The sequence below is a fragment of the Leptosomus discolor genome, chromosome 7, assembly GCF_034619465.1.
Source record: "Leptosomus discolor isolate bLepDis1 chromosome 7, bLepDis1.hap2, whole genome shotgun sequence".
Lineage (NCBI taxonomy): Eukaryota > Metazoa > Chordata > Aves > Leptosomiformes > Leptosomidae > Leptosomus > Leptosomus discolor.
This window is the reverse complement of record NC_141397.1, coordinates 2,407,313-2,426,014: the sequence shown is the minus strand read 5'-3', so window position 1 is coordinate 2,426,014 and position 18,702 is coordinate 2,407,313. Positions and strand designations below refer to the sequence as shown.

The 18,702-nt window shown below is 47.7% G+C and overlaps 1 protein-coding gene across 3 annotated transcripts in view; it reads left to right on the top strand.

Annotated features, from left to right (window-relative positions):
• The window catches only part of ICA1 (islet cell autoantigen 1), a 56,559-nt gene extending 40,084 nt beyond the window's left edge, over positions 1 to 16,475 (top strand). The window contains exons 9-14 of one of the 3 annotated variants that reach the window (XM_086467903.1): positions 1,406 to 1,450; positions 5,062 to 5,135; positions 5,251 to 5,292; positions 9,173 to 9,454; positions 14,502 to 14,597; positions 16,354 to 16,475. In XM_086467903.1, coding sequence (XP_086324029.1) covers positions 1,406 to 1,450; positions 5,062 to 5,135; positions 5,251 to 5,292; positions 9,173 to 9,454; positions 14,502 to 14,597; positions 16,354 to 16,475 — 661 coding nt within the window. Of the gene's footprint in view, positions 1 to 1,405; positions 1,456 to 5,061; positions 5,136 to 5,250; positions 5,293 to 9,172; positions 9,455 to 14,501; positions 14,598 to 16,353 lie in introns of all 3 variants that reach the window. The other 2 variants (XM_086467905.1, XM_086467906.1) reach the window with 2 other exon arrangements.
• Positions 16,476 to 18,702: the final 2,227 nt, after the last annotated feature.

Here is an 18,702-nt window from a genome sequence, read left to right as displayed (position 1 = left end):
CCATCAGGGTTCAGCGGCGAGGGGATGCGACCTTGCTATAATCCTGCTGCCACCTGTTGTTTTGACTCTCCCTGGTTCATCGAAGCACCCAGCAAAGGATCAGTTGTCAAAAAAGCAGAGAACAGCTTGACTGAGTAGTGGATTTTGCTCGGCTATTTATAACAATGGATTTTTAACGAGCCCTGTTTTGCAGTCCTTTTGCTTGTTCACGTTCAGCACCGCTGACCAAAACCAGTTTATAAATTGGTCGGATTTGGTGCTCTTCAGATGAGAAAGGACTCGGCCAAGCACCGTTTGGCAGGTGGTTGTCGCCGCAGCGCTTCCTTGAATCTGCCGCATCTCACGTGACAACAATAAAGAATGTCATAAAAAATTGTTTTCCTCAATGTTGAATATGAAGTTCTAGAGTGACTGCATGGTGTATGCAGGATGTGTGCGTTGGCACCTGCCAGCAGATGCATCAGATGCGGTGTCATGGTTGTACTTGATTTTATTTATCGATTATCTTTTCCCTTGTCTGTCATAAAACTGAGGGGGAAAAGTATGGCGCTGTTTTGCTGCCTAAAACCATAAACAAACATCTAAGATTCAAGAAGAATTACACAAAACAAAGCTTTTAAAACACTCATGAACTTTCCATTCACAGTAGACATCATTATACTAGAATTCGGCCTGAATCTGGCTTTCCTCTGCTCCACCACCAGCCCATCCTCAACAGCAGGAGAGGTGGCTCCTCCTGTCCTGTCACCAGAAGTGCCACCACCACGTCAGCCCGGTGGCTGCTTCATTCCCCACCAGCTGAATGGCTTTACTCAAAGTAACAACAGTCAGAAAGTAAATATTCCTCATTGAAGAGTTGACCTTTGTACAAGAATTGCGTGGAAACCACAACTTTTTTTTTTTTTTCTGTCAAGAGCTTTTGCATCATCACTGCTCCTCTGGTTTTTTAGCAATCTGCTGACATGGGACAAAACTCACCAGACTGTTGATTTTTTTAATGAGTCGCTGTTAAGAGAAGTGCAAAGTGGGGGTGGTTTGGTTTGGATTTTTTTTTTTTTTTTGAACAGTTGTACCTCCTTCTCGTGAAAGGCCAACTCTGGAAAAGCAGAATGCACTGTACTTTTCCTTACAGAGATTTGTTAGATTAAAACCGGAAGGGTGATAGGTTTTGATAGTTGGTCTTCAATCTGATTTTGGTTTTCCACAGAATTCCACCAATGAAACAATAAAAGTTAACATCAGGCCAGCATATACAGCAAATGCAAGAGACCGTCTGATTACTGTTTATTTGTTATTGATACAATTCTGTAATGATGTGACCAAAAAGAGAAAAATGTAGTATTATTATTATTCTATAGCCTTAGAATGATTTTCTCATTTTTTTTTCTTATTCTTTCAATTTAAGGTTGATTTCATTAGATGAAGAGAGCCATACCAAGGATTCAAACTACTCAGGTATTTTATTTTGTGTTGTCATAACTTCATAAGTGCTGTAATACCTCGTTTTTTCGTTTGTATTTCCTGTATTTTCTCTCAGCAAACCCCTACAGATGCATAAAACTTCAGGCTAGGAATATCTGCTAAAGCTAATCTCTCACCTGTTACATCCCACGGCATTTCATTCAGTTACTCTCAGATAGCTCAAATAGCTCGTCTTTGGCATCATTCTTACCTTGGGCATGTCTTCAAGGAAAGGATCTACAGACTAGCAGGTGTCGAGACAAGGAAAGTGTGCCACTTGGCTTGCTGGTGAAAAAACTTGATGAATTCCGTGGAACTTCTGCCCAAAAGTTAGGCAAAGTCCTATTCGGCCGCAGCTTGGGTGGTTGGTTAACGACCTGGTGGGTGGTTACTACCCAGTGACACAGCCAGGCTCTTAACTGGAGGTGCACAGGGAAAGACTGGGAGGCGATGGACACGAGTGACAGGAAGGGAAATTCTGGTTACGTACTAGGAAATAAAGTGTTTATGGCCAGAGGGAGGTGGAGGGCTGGGAAAAGTGCCTGGAGGGGCTGTGGAATCTTCATCCCTGGAGATCTTCCAGACTTGACAGGACATGTCCCTGTGAAACCTGATCTAGCTCCCTAGCTGGCTCTGCTCTGCCAAGGGGCTTGGCCAAGAGGAACCCCGGAGGTCCTTCCAGCCTAAATAACGCCATGGCTTGTAATGTATCTTTTTCTACTAAATTAATGGAGAATAATTTTAATATGTGGTGTTTTATCTGCCACAAAGATACTTAAAAGGTACTAGATTCAAATGAAGACCCCTCTCAAATCTTCATTTCGATAGGCTAACCATCTTGATGTCTTCAAGACATCTTCTCTGCTCCTTTATTTTTGAAGTGTTTGTGTCCATTCCTCTTTACAACGTCCCTTTTAAAATGCAAAATGTATAACTGCTCAAGACGTTTCTGATGTTGGAGTCTCCTGTCGTGTTTCTAAAATCACATTCCTCTTTCGGTGTACCAAGGGGGAGATCTCATTTTGCTGCAACGTCCAGTTAGAAGCTCATATTTGAATTTGTGGTTTATCGAGGGTCAGTTCCCTTTGGCCGCAGCTTTCCAGGACTCATTCTTCTTTTCTGCAGCACGACTTGTATTCCTCATTCCTAGAGGTACAGCTTACGACTTGGTGGTATTAAATTCCCCCAGCTCTGACTACAGAAACGCAAGGACAGGCCTGAGTGACCGCCTCGAATAGCCTGTTAGTTGTTTGCGCATTTTTTTAAAGAGGGATTTTTGTGTTTACTTCCAGATGAATGCTCAAGCCATTGAATGGCAATGGATACAACACTAAACCTTGCAGATCTGAAGGAGAAACACTTCTGCTTTGCAATTATTTCTCCTAACCACTGGCTTTTGACATCTGTTAGTTGTCGTGCTCCTAATCCATTCAATATGTTCGTTACAGATACTACGCAGTGCTGACTTTCTAGCTGGAAGGCCGTGCGGTGCAAAGTCAAGTTGTTTCTAAACAAATATCTTTACCAAAGAAAGCTCATAGTTTTGACAAAGAATTAACTTAGTTGTTGGTTTGTTTTTTTTTTTTAACTAGATCTGCTTTCCTTAAACCCCCCTTTTATGGCAGGAGCATTTATTACGCTCGTATTCTTTTGCTGAATCCCCTACTGAATGAGATTCAGTTAATGTTTTGCCTAGGAGTGATGGTGAGCTACCAGCCCGTAGTTACCTACAATTACTTGAGTCACCCTGTTAATTATTGTTGTTATTTGGGTGGGTTTTGTAGCAATGACACAACAATATTAGGACTTTTCCAGTGAAGTTTCACCCATTTTGCAATTAAATAGATCAGATATCTCTTTGATGAGTTATTTTAATATTCTTGGCTACAAAATCTGACTTGTATTTTCTTAGCAGATGTTTTCTAGAATCCTAGTTACTTATGGGCTGTAAAATATTTCACCATCGTCCATGATACAAATACCTTATTCTGTCTCTTTCTCCATCACCTTTAAAAGGAACTGAAGTATTTTGGAATACTTCTGCCTGCTCTGCTAAATTTTTTCCATCTCCATACACTAGTGGGTCTGTGCCATTGCTAAGATTTTTATTTTTTTTTTCCTGAAAGTTCTCTGTACGTACTAAAGTAATACAGATGCAGTGCTGCTAGCGATGGACCCGTGTTTCTTCTTAGTTTTCCTCATCAACTACTTCTACTTCATAACTTTCAATTTTTTTTATCATTTGCTCTGTGTTTTTTCTTAATGTACTATGGGTGTTTTCAAGCTTGGCTCCATCATGTTTACCCCTGGGCTAAGGCTTTCTGCAGCAGTTGTATTTTTTTCGTTACAGAATTGTGGCCATCCGTATCCCACCTGTCAGGAACTTCTCTTTCTGATTTTTTTCCCGCCTTTTCCAACCGCTTTAGCGTTGGGGTTTTCCCCTTTAGCTTTGTGCATTGTCCTTTTCTGGAAGCCTCACGCCTGTTTGTCCATGGGTGTTTATGCCTCTCCTGTCTGTCTGGAGTGTAATCAGAGGTGAGCATGGGTCCATAAATGACGGGCTGATTGTAGTGCTGCTGCTAGCCCATTTCTGTCGTCGTCCCGGCAGAGCTTTGTTAAAATAATGTGATTCAAACAGCAAGCTGTTCGGTTTCGTTTGGTTCTGAGCACACCTTGATGTTTCTCTTGAAGAGGTTTGGCATTCAATTTTCATTGCCCTGTAGAGAATGTTGTTTCTCCCCTCCAGCCTCAAGTTTGAGGCTTCCAGCTTATCTGCCTTCCAGTTCTGGCAATACTGTGACCGACCCCTTCATTGGCCTTTAGAGCTACCGAGTTAGTTGTCTAGAAGGCAGATTTCCTCCACAGTTCATGGGGGGGGCGAAAGGCACGTTCTGCAGGTAACTCATCCCTCCTGTTTTCTTACATATCTTAACTGTGATTAATCACCCGAGGGAGGTGTCTTTCTCTTCACTGATAGACAGAATCTTGATGGGTTTGACTCCACCTCTAACCTAAGAAACTTGCTCAGCACTTTGGGGCATGGTGGTGGTTTTTCACCTCTGCTAGCCTATAACCCTCAGCTGTACGTTTTCCCTCCCATTGGTCTTAGCCAATTTATTTTCCTGCAGAAGAGATGCTGTTACTTATGCCCTGACCTGGGGTGCTTTGGGAGAAGATTCCTCTTCCCCATTCCCAGAGTTGGTGTCGTGAGGAAGAACATATTGTCAAGGAAGGCGATTCGGGGAGTGATGAGGTTCTGGTGTTCTTGTGGTCTCTCCCTGTGTAACTACACACTTTTTTTAGAAGTCCCTCTGCTTCTGGAGGACAGCGGAGACCTGTCTGCTTCTTGCAGTCGCCTCAGTTGGGGGCACTCAGCCTGGAGATGGGCTAGCGTGGATTGTGGTGATGTAAAAGGCGATTTCCCCTCCCAGGCTATTAGTCAGAAGTTGGCCTCGCTTCTTAGAAATGCTTGTATCTTGGGTCTTTCCTCCGTGGTGACCAGGTTCATCTTAAACATGGATACCAGCAAGCGTTGATCTCGCAGTGACGTTGTTTGTAAGCGTGGTCTTGTGCCAAGTGCGATTTGACGTGTTTACGGATCTCGGTTACAGCTGGCGATGGCGAGGATGTCCTGTCCGCGTTACAAGGACGTTGTAACCACAAGCAGAACTCAGGTGAAGAGGCTTTAACCAAACTACCCTTAGATGGGTGCATACCGGTTGTCGGTGTACTGCAGATCTTCCTTTGTCGCTTTTCATTTTTCTTTTTGTTTTTTTTTCTTCCTTTTAGGTGCCATAGATGACTTACTAGACCTGCAACCAGCAGAAAATGGTATGAAACATTTGTGCACGTCTGATTCATCTGCTTTTCGGTTACAGTCACCGAGTACCGTTTTAATCTTAGATCTTAATTGTTTTCGTAATGTGAAAGGTTGAATTAAATAATTCAGCTGCAGCATTTAAACAGTGTTAAAGGAAACTCAGCTTCATATACATGCAGGGGCACTGTTCCTGATGTTGCAGTGTGAGGTCAGCCTTACTGGGGATAAAACGTGTTGTAACAGGCGACGGGAGGTTGGGTGTGCTGGCCTGGATCGTGTTTGCCCCACTGAAGTAGGTTCCACGGTAAACCTTACCCCTCCTATAGCATTTCACAGACTTTTCTTGTTTGGTCCTTTAGTTGCTGTATCACAACCCTTGGCAGTACGTTAGTAACCGTGAGATTTTGTGTCAGTTGTGTACATATCAGAAACAGATGATTTGGTCATCTTAAAACCATATAAGAACTTTCAGCCAGATAGTGAATTAAATCTGCTGTGCTGTTCTCACACACACATCAGAAGGCAGTCTTTCAGTCCAGGCTCTGCTCCTGTCCTTGTCCGTGGCCGCTCAAGGGGATGTGCTGTTTGTTCCAAACATTACCGGTTTGCCCTGTAACATATGAAAGATGTGGCTGAAAGTTTTATACTGAGTTTTCATCTTCAGTAGGAGCGTTGCCTAGAATTTCTCACTCGCTTTTCACTCATATATCTCGGGAGAATGAATAAAAAAAACCCTTCAACAACCACAAAAACACCTGTGGCAACTCAAAAAGCGAGAAGCAAAGAAAAAACCCGTTTGTGTGGTTCAGTCAGTCGGACTGAGAGTGTAGTTTGGGGCATGGAAGGCAGTGCCGTCACAGGAGGTAAGGAAGAGAGCGCTTGCAGACACCTCGACTTCGGGTGTGCCGCGGGCACCGTGGGGAAATGACCCCATGTGGGGAATCACCCGTGAAGGCAGAAGCGGGGCAAGCTCCTCAGCTGCCTGTGCAGAAGCAGCCCTCATCTGTGGACAGACCAGGCGGGGGTCACCTCGTTGCTGCGGTCAGTGTACGTCTGGAAGAACATATTGTCAAGGAAGGTGATTCGGGGAGTGATGAGGTGGCCTTTTTTCTTCTGGTTTTCCCCTTGCTCAGCTCCATTCCTTGTTGGACCTTCTTCGTGGAGACACAGCTCACGCATACAACTGTCGGTCATACACGCGTAGCTACGTCAGTTAGAAGGCTATTTATTTTTCCGTTAGTCAAATGGTTAAACCGATAGAAAAACAGTTGTGGGGCAGCTACATCAGACAAGGATGGTTACGTGCATGTGACAGTATCAGCCATTTACCTTAATTTTACATACCACAAGCTTTAGGCTAATGAATATTGTTATTATTTTAAGCGAAGCAGTATAGTTAGAGGTACACTTCAGCGTGTGTTTCAGAAGGAAGTCTTTATCCTGTGTTTCCAGTCATGTGGCATGGTAAATATTCTTAGTTTCTCTTCCCATTCATCTTTTTTTTTTTTTTTTTTCAATACCAGCAAAAGGAAGGGTGTTTGCAAAGCAACGTGAGCGTTGCTGGAGGCTTGTTCAAACCGCTGCAGAAAAGAATATACTGACGTGGATTTTTCAGTGCTTTATTGGGAGGTTTGGAGTTGTTTTCGTGGGTATTTATAGGGTTAGGAGCAGCGTGTGCAGACCAAAAAAAAAAACAAAAAAGGATTTTGACTGTGAAAACAGAGAAACAGGAAAAGAAGTAATAGAAGATTTACGGGTGAGGTGAGAAAGTCCATGTCATTCTAGTAATCTAGCAGAGATACCACATGAGTAACATCTCGATAAGCCAGACTGGTTTCAAGATAACCTTGGTTGCAAACAAGCGCAGAATTTACTGCTGCTGCCTCGAGGTAGCCTGAGCCCGACCCTCCCCTGCCCCGGGTGCCTCGTTCCCCGCGGGAAGATCAGGCAAGAAGTGTGTCCCTCCTGATTTCTGCGCTGCAGCCAGACCCGGCTGCTCTTCAGACGTGAAGCTGCATGTTGGGCTTTCTCCCCACGTCAAAATGGGGGCGACTGCAAGGGGGGGTGCCCAGGCGAAGCAGAGCTTTGCTCCGCGCTTCGGCTGCGAAGCTTTTGTTCCGTCGTGGGTCAGCGGTGGTTGGGTACGTGGTGGGTCTTAGCAGGTCTGTTCCTAGCGGTGCTCCCTTTGCATCTCCCCCTGCAAGGCTTCCAAGTTGACGAAGGGGCCTCCAGAAAGCAGCTTCTGTGATGCCCCACAGAGATCAGAGTTCTGAAGCGCCTCTGAAACAGCGGGGGCGCTTCCCCGACGGAAGGGTTTGCCCCTCTGCCTCACCCGCCCGGGGGCCGGGGGGGAGTCGTAGGTGCTTGGGCAACGTTAACGTTCTGGGCTGTTTATCTGAAGATGGGAAAATTCATGAGAACCACTCGTTTTCTGTGGTGCTTTAGTTGCAGTCTGGCGAGAACATCAGAACTGACGTGTTTGTGATGTTTCTGTTCCTAATTTTTGGGCCCTGTCAGGAAGTGCAGAGGTATATGAAAATGGGAATGAGAAAGGAGCTGAAATCTCAGAGCTGACTTCAGTAATGAATAAAATCCTTTAATTACGGGATGGTTTATTTGTTTCTTTGCACGTAGGTGTGTGTGCTGACTCATCAGCCTATTTTAAAACACACTTTTGCGCTTCTTTTTTTCTCCTCTGACTCAACTTCAGCCATTTCATTATAAATCATTATAGCTATTCAAAGGGAACTTTCCCGAGAAGGCTGTGGCATTTAAATAAAATGGCCTGTTGCCACCGCTTTGCTGCTGTCGCTCTTTTAGCCTGACCCAAAAGGGTTAAAAAAACGTCTTTGCGAGTTGTGCAGCCACTTGGAGAGCTCAGCTGATCTCCCTAGACTTTGGAAAACTGAAGTTGCTTCTCTGCCTTACCACAAGTTTGAAACAAGCATAATTAAGATAAACTGATCTGGGTTTCAGTAACGTAACATTATCGACGTTGTTAACCACCATTTTTGTCCTCTGCATACTCCCGGAGCAGAGCTCAAAATGTTTCCAAGTAAAATAACCCTTGGGGTTCCTTGATAGTTCTTTCACTTTCCAAATATTTGGTGAGCTAGAGGAAAGGGTTACAATCCTGGTTACAAGTTCCATGTATTTTGTATGACTAGGTAACATTTCTAAAATAGGAAAAAAAATGGTTTTTAAGGAATAATGGCTCAAGTGATCGAAGAGCTTCTTCAGCTGCCGTTCTGGTGCTAGAAAACTAGCAAGTGGAATCAGAAGGGAAGTGGCCCCAGTTATTTCTCAGCAGCCTAAGAGAGGGGGAAATAGTTACGAGGGCATTGAACAGTGTAGAAATCTCGCTGTGCGTAGAGTAACCTGTTCTCATGGGGAAGTACCCCAATAATTCAGGCTCTGGTCAGAAGATCATAAAGGTCGTCTTAAGTGTGTCCTCATAAAGTTCTAGAATAATCCCCTACTCTTGTTTATTTTCAGTTTATACCAGCCTGATTTGCTTTGACAGTTTTACATAATGCTTCAGAAAGCAATATGAAAGTGGTCTTCTCCAGTGTTTTGAATGTTAGACTATGTAATGGGTTTGGTGTGGTCTTTAATGGATTTTTAAGCATACTTGTAGTATTGTTTTAAACGAGAAAGGAGTCTTCACAGCAGCGAGCTTATCTGCGATAAGCAAGGAGTTAATTTGTTGCATAAGCTACAAGCCCGGATGTCCAAGAGAATTGGGTCTAAACGAGAAAGCAACAAATATTCGTGCAAAAATATTCCGTCTCACTTAACATACAAACCCTCGATTGGATGTTTTTAAAAGGTTCCTCCTTCTCTTTGTTTACTAAAAAAATGATTTCTCTTGACTCTCTTCTTCTGAGACAGCTTCAAAGGATCAGTTCGTGAGGTCCTTGGAGTCAGAACCTGGCGATAAGGATGACATGGTGTTACTGAATGAGATCCTCAACGCTTCCTCCCTGGACGAGGGGGAATTCAGCAAAGAGTGGACAGCTGTTTTTGGGCAGGTTGCGCTGGCTGATCTCGCCGTGAACTCTTCAGCTGGAGATGTGGAGAACCCTTCCTCCTCTGTGGCGCCAACACCATCGGGCTACTTGCCCTCACAGCTGTTAGACCAAAACATGAATGACTTGCAGTCGTCTTTACATGGTGAGAGCTCGCCTTCTTCTGTTAGCGGTTTGGGCTTTGTTCTAGGTCTTAGAGTAATGCTTTCTGCTGCGTGGAAGCGCGGTGACAGCTTGGGTTGTGCCACAGCTGCAGAAACCTTGAAGTTGAAGCGGAGCGTGGCCTGGAGAAGAACCTGTGAGTAGCGTATTGGTTTTGCTAGCCCTGCTCGTTCGGTGTTGGTGACTGAAGCGCCCTGAAACCTAAAGTCAAGGTGGCTGCCTCGAATGTTTTCACTGAGCTTCCTGAGATGTTCTGGAGGCCTTTGGGACAGGGGTTTTTTTTTCTGTAACAGCAAATCTGTTTGAGTGGGTTTAAATCACAACTGCTGTGGTGACTCTGTTAAGGGGCCAAAGAACCAAAAGTGGTTACTGTATTTTGTCTGGGAATGCCATTTTTAAACAACCTGGTGAAAATCGATTGCATTCATTCGTTTTCTGGGGTTTTTTTCAAAGCATCCTATGCTGGTGCACGTAGGGATGTGGGTAAGGTGGAATGGATTGTCTCATCCTAGCAACCATACAGGTGGATTCCTCTTGTAGGCTGGTTATCCACTGATGCAACTCTTTCTCTTGGCTTGCTTCCACGCAGTTAATTGCCTTGGGTTTTCCAAGCTGCTGCTGGCGGGGGAGGAAAGGAAAGGAGGGAATTAGGGCCGAGCTTTCCTGCTGCTGCTTTGGCCTGGAGGGGAGGGAGGGAGGGAGGGAGGGCGGCAGGCTGGTGATAACTGGCCAGCAGCAGCTACCTTCATCCTCCCCGCAGTCAGGCTAGGCTTCTCCTAGGGCTTTGCAAGCTCGAGGAGGACCTTCCCTTTCTGGGCTCTGTCCCAAGGCGTTGAGATCTCCATTTTGGGGAGCAGTGATGTAGGAAAGGCCGATTCCATCGTGAAGACTGCTTCTTGGAACCCATGCAACTGGTACAGTCGTGCGTGATGTAAGATGACCCGTGGCGTTTTGGCAAGAATAAGGAAGTCAAATTTACTTCATGATGAATCCGGTTACCACCACCCCCACCCCCAAAGCAAGATATTTGGGTTCGCTGACATCGACGCTTAGATGGAAACTGGGGGGGGGGGGGGGGGGTGTGACGTTTGCGATGATGCACGGTTTCAGGTGGGTTTTTTTTGACGAGGTACATGCGTAGATGAGCGTGAAGAGGGACTGAAGGAGTGTAGGATTTGACCTCATAAAGTAGGAGCTAAAAAAAAATCACGAGGTTTCGTCCTTGCATTGTCAGATTAAGCAGTTTGTGACCAGAAGCGGCCATGGTATCTATCGAAAGGGGGAAAAAGAACAACGAAAACCACCTTTCTTGATACAGAGACGTGAACGGATTTTAAGCAAATTACTGAAAATAGCAACAGAAATATTATGGGAATTGATTTTTTTTTTTTCAGAGGGTTTTTTACATGTTTTTAAGGAAGAGTATTTTTGAGGCGTCGATGGCAAACGGGGCTGGGTGTCCTTCCTGGGGCTGTTGTTACCGCTCTCACGTGCACAAGACGCTGGCCTTGGCGGCGCTGGTGGTGCTTCAAAGTCAGAACTCGGGGCTGCTGCGTTCAAGGAACGCTAGGAATGGAAAATCCATTCCAGTCAACACGGTATCCCAAAATCTTCTGGAATAAGAAAAAGGATAAATCTGTATTGGAAGAATAAAATACGTTGACGTTTTCCAGTGGATTCCCAAGGTTTTGGCAGAAGGTCGTGGTAATTGATCTACTGGCATTTAGAAAGTCAGGGCTGATCAGCTGAATGATCGGCATGTTCCCAGCTGACTCTGGTTGCCAAGTAAAATACATTATTTAAACTAACTTTCATAGGCTATTTTTAAGTTTTTTGTTTCTTCTTTTTTAACAGGAGGTGAAATTCTGTCCCTTTTCTGTCTTGTAGAATCTCAGCTTTAATCTTCACTGCATTTCGTTTCACTTCACAGCACTTCTTTATTAATTTGGCCCTATCAATAAATTTGGGAACAGGAACTTTTTTTTTTTTTTTTTCCCCCAAACAAAATTACAAACTGCAGTATAAATATATCTCATCCTGCAAGTTGGAAATATTAGAATATATGAATTACGGATATTTTTAGCAAGGATTTGCAATACGTCTCCTACACATTTTCCCCCCCCTGATTGGTAGGATTGCTTAATAATTACTCAGTGTGAGGTGCTACGCTGGAGCCCCGATGTTGCATGCTTCCTGTGTGAATTTGCCCTTAAGACCATAAAGATGCTTAAAACTCACATGCTTAAACTTTAAGCACATTAACTTTTCTATTAACTTCAGCGGGATTACTTACTTATTTTGTGTTGAGCACGCTCGTAAATCTTTGGGGCTTTGTTTTCTCTCTGCCTCAGATCTTGATCTGTAAAACAGGCACAATGCTAGGCAGGTTATAAACTGTCAGGAATTCCCAGCTTGGCGTTTTCCCTGGCTGTATTTATAGGCAGGCTCTAGCACAATGGGACTTTGAATTGCTATGGGACTGCCAGGTGCTGGTTTAAAATACATTTGGATGTGTACATGCACAGGCACTAGAAACAAAGCGTGCTCCCAACAGATCTTCTCGATTCTCCTCCAGATCCAGCTTTGTAGTTTGCTGGCCTCTCCCCTTTTTTTCAGCGAGAGCTTTGGCTTTTCTTTCCTGACGTTTGTGGCCTCGTTTACTCGCTCACTCCTGCCGCTGAGGGCTCCTCGGTGTCTTCCCTCCAAGTGCGCGCGTTCTAGGTGGTAAGAAAACGTGCAGCTCACCGTTTCCATTTCTAAACTGAGTTGTGGCGGCGTTGGTGGAGGCGCTAGCTGACGAGCAAGCTCTTTGGTTTCCTTGCTGTCTCGACAGCGCTCTTTTGTCTGGTCCCGTAACGAAGCCGCCCTGTTCACAGGAAAACCCGAAGGGGCTTGGGGGCGGCAACTGCTTCCGCCTTGATCGGCTGCCGTTTGGTTTGGAGAGGCAGAGCGGTCTCTGCGGCTCCCCGCGAGTGGACGCCAAGAACGGAACTCGTGGAAGGATTTGATAAAAACGCTGCGTCGCTCCTGCCCGATACCTCCGTAGGCGGAGAAGCTCGTTGCAAAAGCATCACCCGTTTTCTGGGGTGGTTTTGTGGCTTTTGGTGGGTTCTTTTTGTTTCCGAAGCAGTACTTGAGCTCCCTGCGTTTCAGCCGACAGAGGACCAGACCCCAGCGTCTCTACCCGGCCTTAGTCCAGGGACGCCAAAGGAGGCTCCGAAGGGGTTAAACTGCCCTTCGGCGCTTCGCTCTGTGATCCCAGTCACACCAGCCCGAACCAACAGCACTGAGGGCTCGGGGAGCCAACTCCTCAGCTCCCCGGAGTCCCTGGGACTCGCACGGAAAAGTTTCCGGGCAGCCCTCCCGGTCGCTGCGAGGAAATCGGGGTTCGGCCCCGCGCGCTTCAGCCGCTCGGCGTCTCCGTGGCCGCCCGTCGGCGCCGCCTTCCTCGCGCCGCGAGGGCACGGCGGGGTCCTGTCGCTGTGGGTACCCTCCTCTGCCGTTCCCCGGGGAAAAAACGCCTGGAGAAGCACGTCCCTGCGGCGCTCATGCCGTGCTTTTCGTTATTTATCCGTCAGGTTTTCGTATGGGAAAGGGGAAACTCTCAGATCTCGTCGTCAGGCGGCACAGGGTAGCTCATAAGCCTGGATCACCTTTGCCAAGATCAAGTGCGTGTGAGCGCCCCGCACCCGGGTTTTGAAGAAGTTTTTTGTTTCCTTAGAGATACAGAGGATGTTTGTGGCTTTAAATTTCCTTCCTAATTCGTGTGATTTTATAGAAACACTCTTCTTGCCTCCTTTTAGCAGCACAGCTTGGGCTTCGGGCCTTTTAGAGCCAAGGTAAGGTCAGAGAGTGGTGAGAACGATCTGTTAGGGAGAGGAAGGGTTTGTGTGACTTAGGGAGCTGTCAGGAGTGGATACCTGGACAGGACAATATCTGACGGGGGTCTCAACAGAGGAGAAAGTAAGGGGAGGAGGACAAAGGGCGTGAGAGCGTGAACTTGTAGAAGAAAGAGACTGAATAAGGCAGCACTGCCTGTGTGCCAGGACGAGCGTCCTGTTCGTGATACTGCAGAACCAGATGTACCAGATCCCCGAGACGGATGGGTAACGGATCAGGCCACCCTCACAGGAGGTATTTTTGAAATGAGAAATACGACCTCCGGTCCTCTAAATGTGATAAAGCGTAAGAATTTAAATATCTTAAGCCAGGGACAAAAATGCTGGGGTTTTTTTTCCTGGGATGTTTGCGTGGTATGTCCAGCCCCAGTGCATCCTGCCAGCCCAGCTCCTCTGGCCTCGGTAACGGTGTCTATCGTTACTCTTTTGCGGCCAGGGAATATGCATGTAAGGACAAAAAGTGGTGAATACCCAGTTTTTTTCCTCCATAGTGAGTCTCTCCCTGCTGGAGAAGACCCTTTCAAATTAAGAACAAAACAGTACTCCATTAAAACCTAGTTTTAAGTTAACTGGAAGCAGTGCACCTTGAATTTAATGCTTCAAAGTGTTCTGCAAGAAATGACTTTTTTCGGAATTGATCATTTCAAAATTAACTAAAAAAATCTCGGGTCTCTGAGTATGTTTTTTCTGGAGTAGTTGATGAAGTGAAATTCTTTGGAACTGTTAAAGTAAAGAAAGGTGGAAAAAATGTTCAGTATGTGTGATATTTTCTCCCCAGTGTAAGTGATATTCTCCCTGCAGCTACGCTTGACTCGATTCCTGCGCTGGCCTTTCTGTGGACAAGTATTAACTGCGCGTGGCTAAAAGAAACCAGAAAAGAAAAAAAAAAAAAAAAATCTCTTTTTAGCCAGGTTCAAGGTTTGAAAAGGTTGGCCTGAATCTGGAGGTGGCGGAACTGCTCCACGGATCCTCTCCTCTTGAGGACGTTGCGTGCCTGCAGCATCCAACTGCTGGTTTCGCGTGTCGCCGTCCCCGGGACGTTCCGCTGCGTCCTCTGACGTGACGCACTCGCTGTGCCGGAGGGACCGGAGTCGTTCTTCACCCTAACGCTCCTCTGTTCTTCAATTTCAGGATGGGCAGCTCACAGCCTGAGCCCGCCGTCTCTACCCCAGCCGGCCCAGAAGCCAAACAGCCTGAACGTGAATGCCAACAGGACGCCCCCGAAAGGTGATGCAGGCACGTCTTCCTTCGGTTACTTTGCTTTTCCTTTTTAGCTGTGACTCTTGCATCTTCCCGCTCTTCCTAGTTACCCTGAGAAACCTGGTTTTGTAGCAGTTACATGTCAGGAATCTTGTGCTTGCTAACGATTGATTATGTGTATGATGGGGGGGGGGGGGGGGGTGGGTGTATTTTTTTGGTAGGCTTCAGTGCTAGTAGTTTGTCAGGAGAGTGATTTTTCTGTGTGAGAAGGGAGCTGAAACTACGGTTTCTTTTTACTACTTTAATTTTGAGTCACATGGACTAGCACCTGCACACGCTTTGTCTAAGCTAAACAGTGCTCCAGAGCTCTAGGAGGGCACTGTGGCGAAAACACAGGCGGCTGATGAGGCAGAAGAGCCCTGATTGCGGATTTTGTGGATAACGTAGAGCGTATCAGTAATCACCCGCTCGAAACTTCATCCGCTTGTCGCAACTGGGCCCTCGCCGCGTCGTCCTGCCGTCTACCGAGACAAAGCCCCGCGGGTTTGGACTAGGGTGTTGTGGGTAAGTGACCTGGGAACACGTCGAATCCTTGTGGCTGGTTTGTGCGTTCCCGGGTGGCCGGAAGGTGCCTCCGGGATGCGCGGTGCGGAAGAAAGGAGCGCTGAAACGCTCCTTCCCCTGCCTCCCGGCATTGAAAGACTGACGTTTTTCAGCTCAGCGTCAAAAAACCAAAGCGGGTGAAGGTGGTTTGGGAACTGGTTTGGAAAGGAGGGCGGTGCCCCAGCCACAGCTCCTTCACCAGAACAAGGGCCGGCCTTCAGCTCCGTGGAAATCGGCGATCCTGAGCGTGGCAGGTCCTCCAGCCGTGCGGACACCGAGAGGGGCGTCGTGCCAGGCGGAGCCTCTTTAGCCCTCGGGGCCCGAGGAACGCTTTCGTGCGCCCTTAACCTCCCTGAGGGGACGAGCCCGTCTTACCTCCCCGACAGAGTCGCACACGGCGAGCTCAGCTCAGGGCCGCCCCAGCCCCAGGGGGCGGTGAGGTGCCTCCCTTACAGCACCAGGGTTGTCGCCGCTTTAGCGGCAACGTCGGCCCCGTGGGAATAAGGGAAGGTGGGAGAGCGCCGTGTGTTGTGTGGGTACATGGATGCCACGGGCCAGCTGCTGGGGGCACGTCTTCCCCGGTCGCTTTGGTTTCTCTCCGCCACGAAACACACGCTGAGACTAGAAGCTGCGCTTGGGCCTGGCTGTCCCCTGCCCACCCCCTCCCTCTGGCCAGCACCTTCCCCCTGCCAGCTTCGCTCCAGGTGAGCGAGGGCCTCGGGGGGAGGTTTGTGTGCAGGGGGATTGAGGCGAAGGAATTTAGTCCTGCGAGAGAGGTGGAAAGTAAAACCTTGCTTTCCTTTTGCTTTCAGCAGGCGGGCGGGTGCACACGCCAAAGAGACAAAACACCCTCCGCGAGGCAAAGCCGGCCAGAGCGGGGTTGTTTCTGGTTTTAATCGGAGTGTTCCCCTACTTACCAGGGCAGGAGCCTTACAAAACACGCAGGCAGACGGATGTAAAACATTCATTTTCCCTAAAGTTCCATCTGCTGTTAAAGGCAGGGGTTTAAAATGCCGCCGCTCGTTCCGATTTCCTCCTCAGAGGTGCCCTCGGTACCAAACTAAGCGACAGCGCGGCGTTCGCGTGACCCCCGCCAAACGTTGAGTCGCTCTGGGTTTCGAATAGCTGACGAGTCTGTACTTTTTCCCCCCTTTTCTTCTTGTTTTTTCCTCTTCCCCAGAACCTACAAAGAACCCGAAAGACCTGACCGCCTGGTTCAGTCTCTTCGCCGACCTTGACCCGTTATCCAACCCCGATGCTGTTGGGAAAACCGATAAAGAACACGAACTGCTGAATGCATGAGTCAGCTGCCCCTGGTAACTCACGTCCTTCCCTTCATCAACACCACGCTGGGGTTGAAAACAATGAAAATAAATGAAAATTAGTCCGCTGTTGTGAAACTCTGAAGTACGTGCCATGATAATAAAACTAAAGGGAATGAATCCCCTTTTATAGAGGTGCAGTTATTTGCTCTTGTTTTGTACAAAGAGTTCGCGTTTATTTTCTACGTGGATTTACACAAACGAGGTTAAGAATTAGGGCAGGTTTCTTGCCAAATTACTGCTGAAACGCTGTCTTTGCCGGAGGTGGTGCAGAGCTAACACCGGAGTGAAACACAAATTGCAAACCTATTTTTTTATAACGTTTCTTGAGTAAATAAATAAACTTTAAAAAAAATCAGGTAACTGAGGAGGCTGCATGAGTCAAACACCTATCCTGTATATAATATATATATATATATTATAACTGCTGTGTTAAGCTGTCAGCCGAATTTGTTAGTTCTCACAGTGAAAATAAAAAATCCGTGCTGGGGCCAGTTCTTGGAGAAACACGCTTGGGCCTGGGCAGCCGGGGAGGTTGTGCCCCTTGTGATTGAACGTGCTGGGCGAACTGCGCCGCCCAAACAGCAGTCGGGCCCAGCAGCCCTCTCCCCCTGAGGCCTTCCTCCCTCGCCCCAGCAGAGTTTGCGCCCGGTGGGCAGCAGTTTCGTGCAGCTGATGCTTTACCATGCCTTCAAAGCGGCCATGCTTCTGCTGGGGGTATTCTTCATCCGGTTTATTTCCGAAGCATGTGTTATTTTGAGCTTGTCGTGGCGTTAACTCTTTAATAAAATGATTTTGACAAAAAAAAGACCTTTTATTCCCCCGGGAATGCTGGTGTGCTGTTGAATTGGTACGTCACGAGCGTCGGGTGATAAAACCTACGCCCAGTTTTCAGACATGTCAGTGGTTCCCAGCTCCCTCGCTCTCTTTCTGGATGGCAATCCAGGGGGACAGTCGGAAATTTGAACTCCCTCCGTGTCCCTTTGCCTCCCTGCCCTCCTTTTACAGCACAGGGAGGGAAAAAAGGATGTGTCAGCCGCCACTTAAGATCATCCTTTTTTTTTTTTTTTTAAGAGCCTCGTTGCTCTCTGTGCTGGACAAGACCCGCTTTGCCCTTTGGCGTATTTGGCCTTTTCTAACTCGTTTTCCTTCTCCAGTGGTGAAGTTTCTCACCTGCACACCCAGGGAATGACTCCTTGCCTCGTGGGCTGTGGGGTCACTGAGTGCCTGCGCTGGAGACCTGGAAATAGCTGGGAGAATGTCGGAGTTAACCCCACTGACCTGCTGCTGGGCGTCCTTCGATGGCGGCCCTGGGCCCTTGGTCCCTCCTGGCTGAAGGGGGCTGGGGGGGGGGGGTGTGACCTGCCCGGAGTTTATCACACTGACTCCTCCTCAACACCTAAATACCTCTGTCCCAAATCCCCCACCCCCAGCCTGGAGGTCTCAAGGGTTTGGCCAGAGGAGTTCAGCAGGAGATGGTCAGCAGCGTCTCTCCACGCCCACCGGGAACGGAGGCTCTGGTCTCTCTCCGCAGCTCCCAGCCTGCCCAGCTCTGCGGCTGGTCACGGGAGGAAGCTGATGCAGACGCCCAGTTGCTTCTAAAGACCAAACCTGAAGCCCTCCAGGGTCTCCCCCGCGCTTTGGAACGGGCAGCTCCTCGCTCAACGAGCCGCCTTGTCTGCGAGGGGTGACTTTTTTGAGCGTTCGGGCCGGGGGGAGCCTGAACTCCCTGGCTTGGGGCTGCGCTAAGGCAGACGTCTATGAAGTGGGTTAACTGGGGCGGGGGGGGCGGTACGCTGGGGTGCACTGACTTACTGTTTGCCCCAAATCCTCTTCATCTCCACCGGGGATTATCTGCGATGCCAAACCCGTGAGGAGCTCAGGGGAGGGGCAGGCTGCTCCTCAGCCCCCGCTTGCCTGCCCCGGAGATCCTGACGCAGGTTCTTCCAGCTTGAAGCAAGTCCGTGGTTGCTAAACCTGCTCTGGATTACGTTGGTCTCGATAAGTCGCTGTGGAGAAGCCACTGTAGCGCTTTCGGTGGCGGAAGCAGTTGGGCTAAAAGCCCAGGCGAGGCTGTGCTGACTTCGAAGCAGCCAATTAACGGTTCTTTAAGACTCAGAAAAAGCGGTTGTGTTTGGTTTTTTAGATCCTGGACTTCCAGGATTTACCAAAAACAAATCCCCAGCTCCTGCCTTGATTGGGGCAAT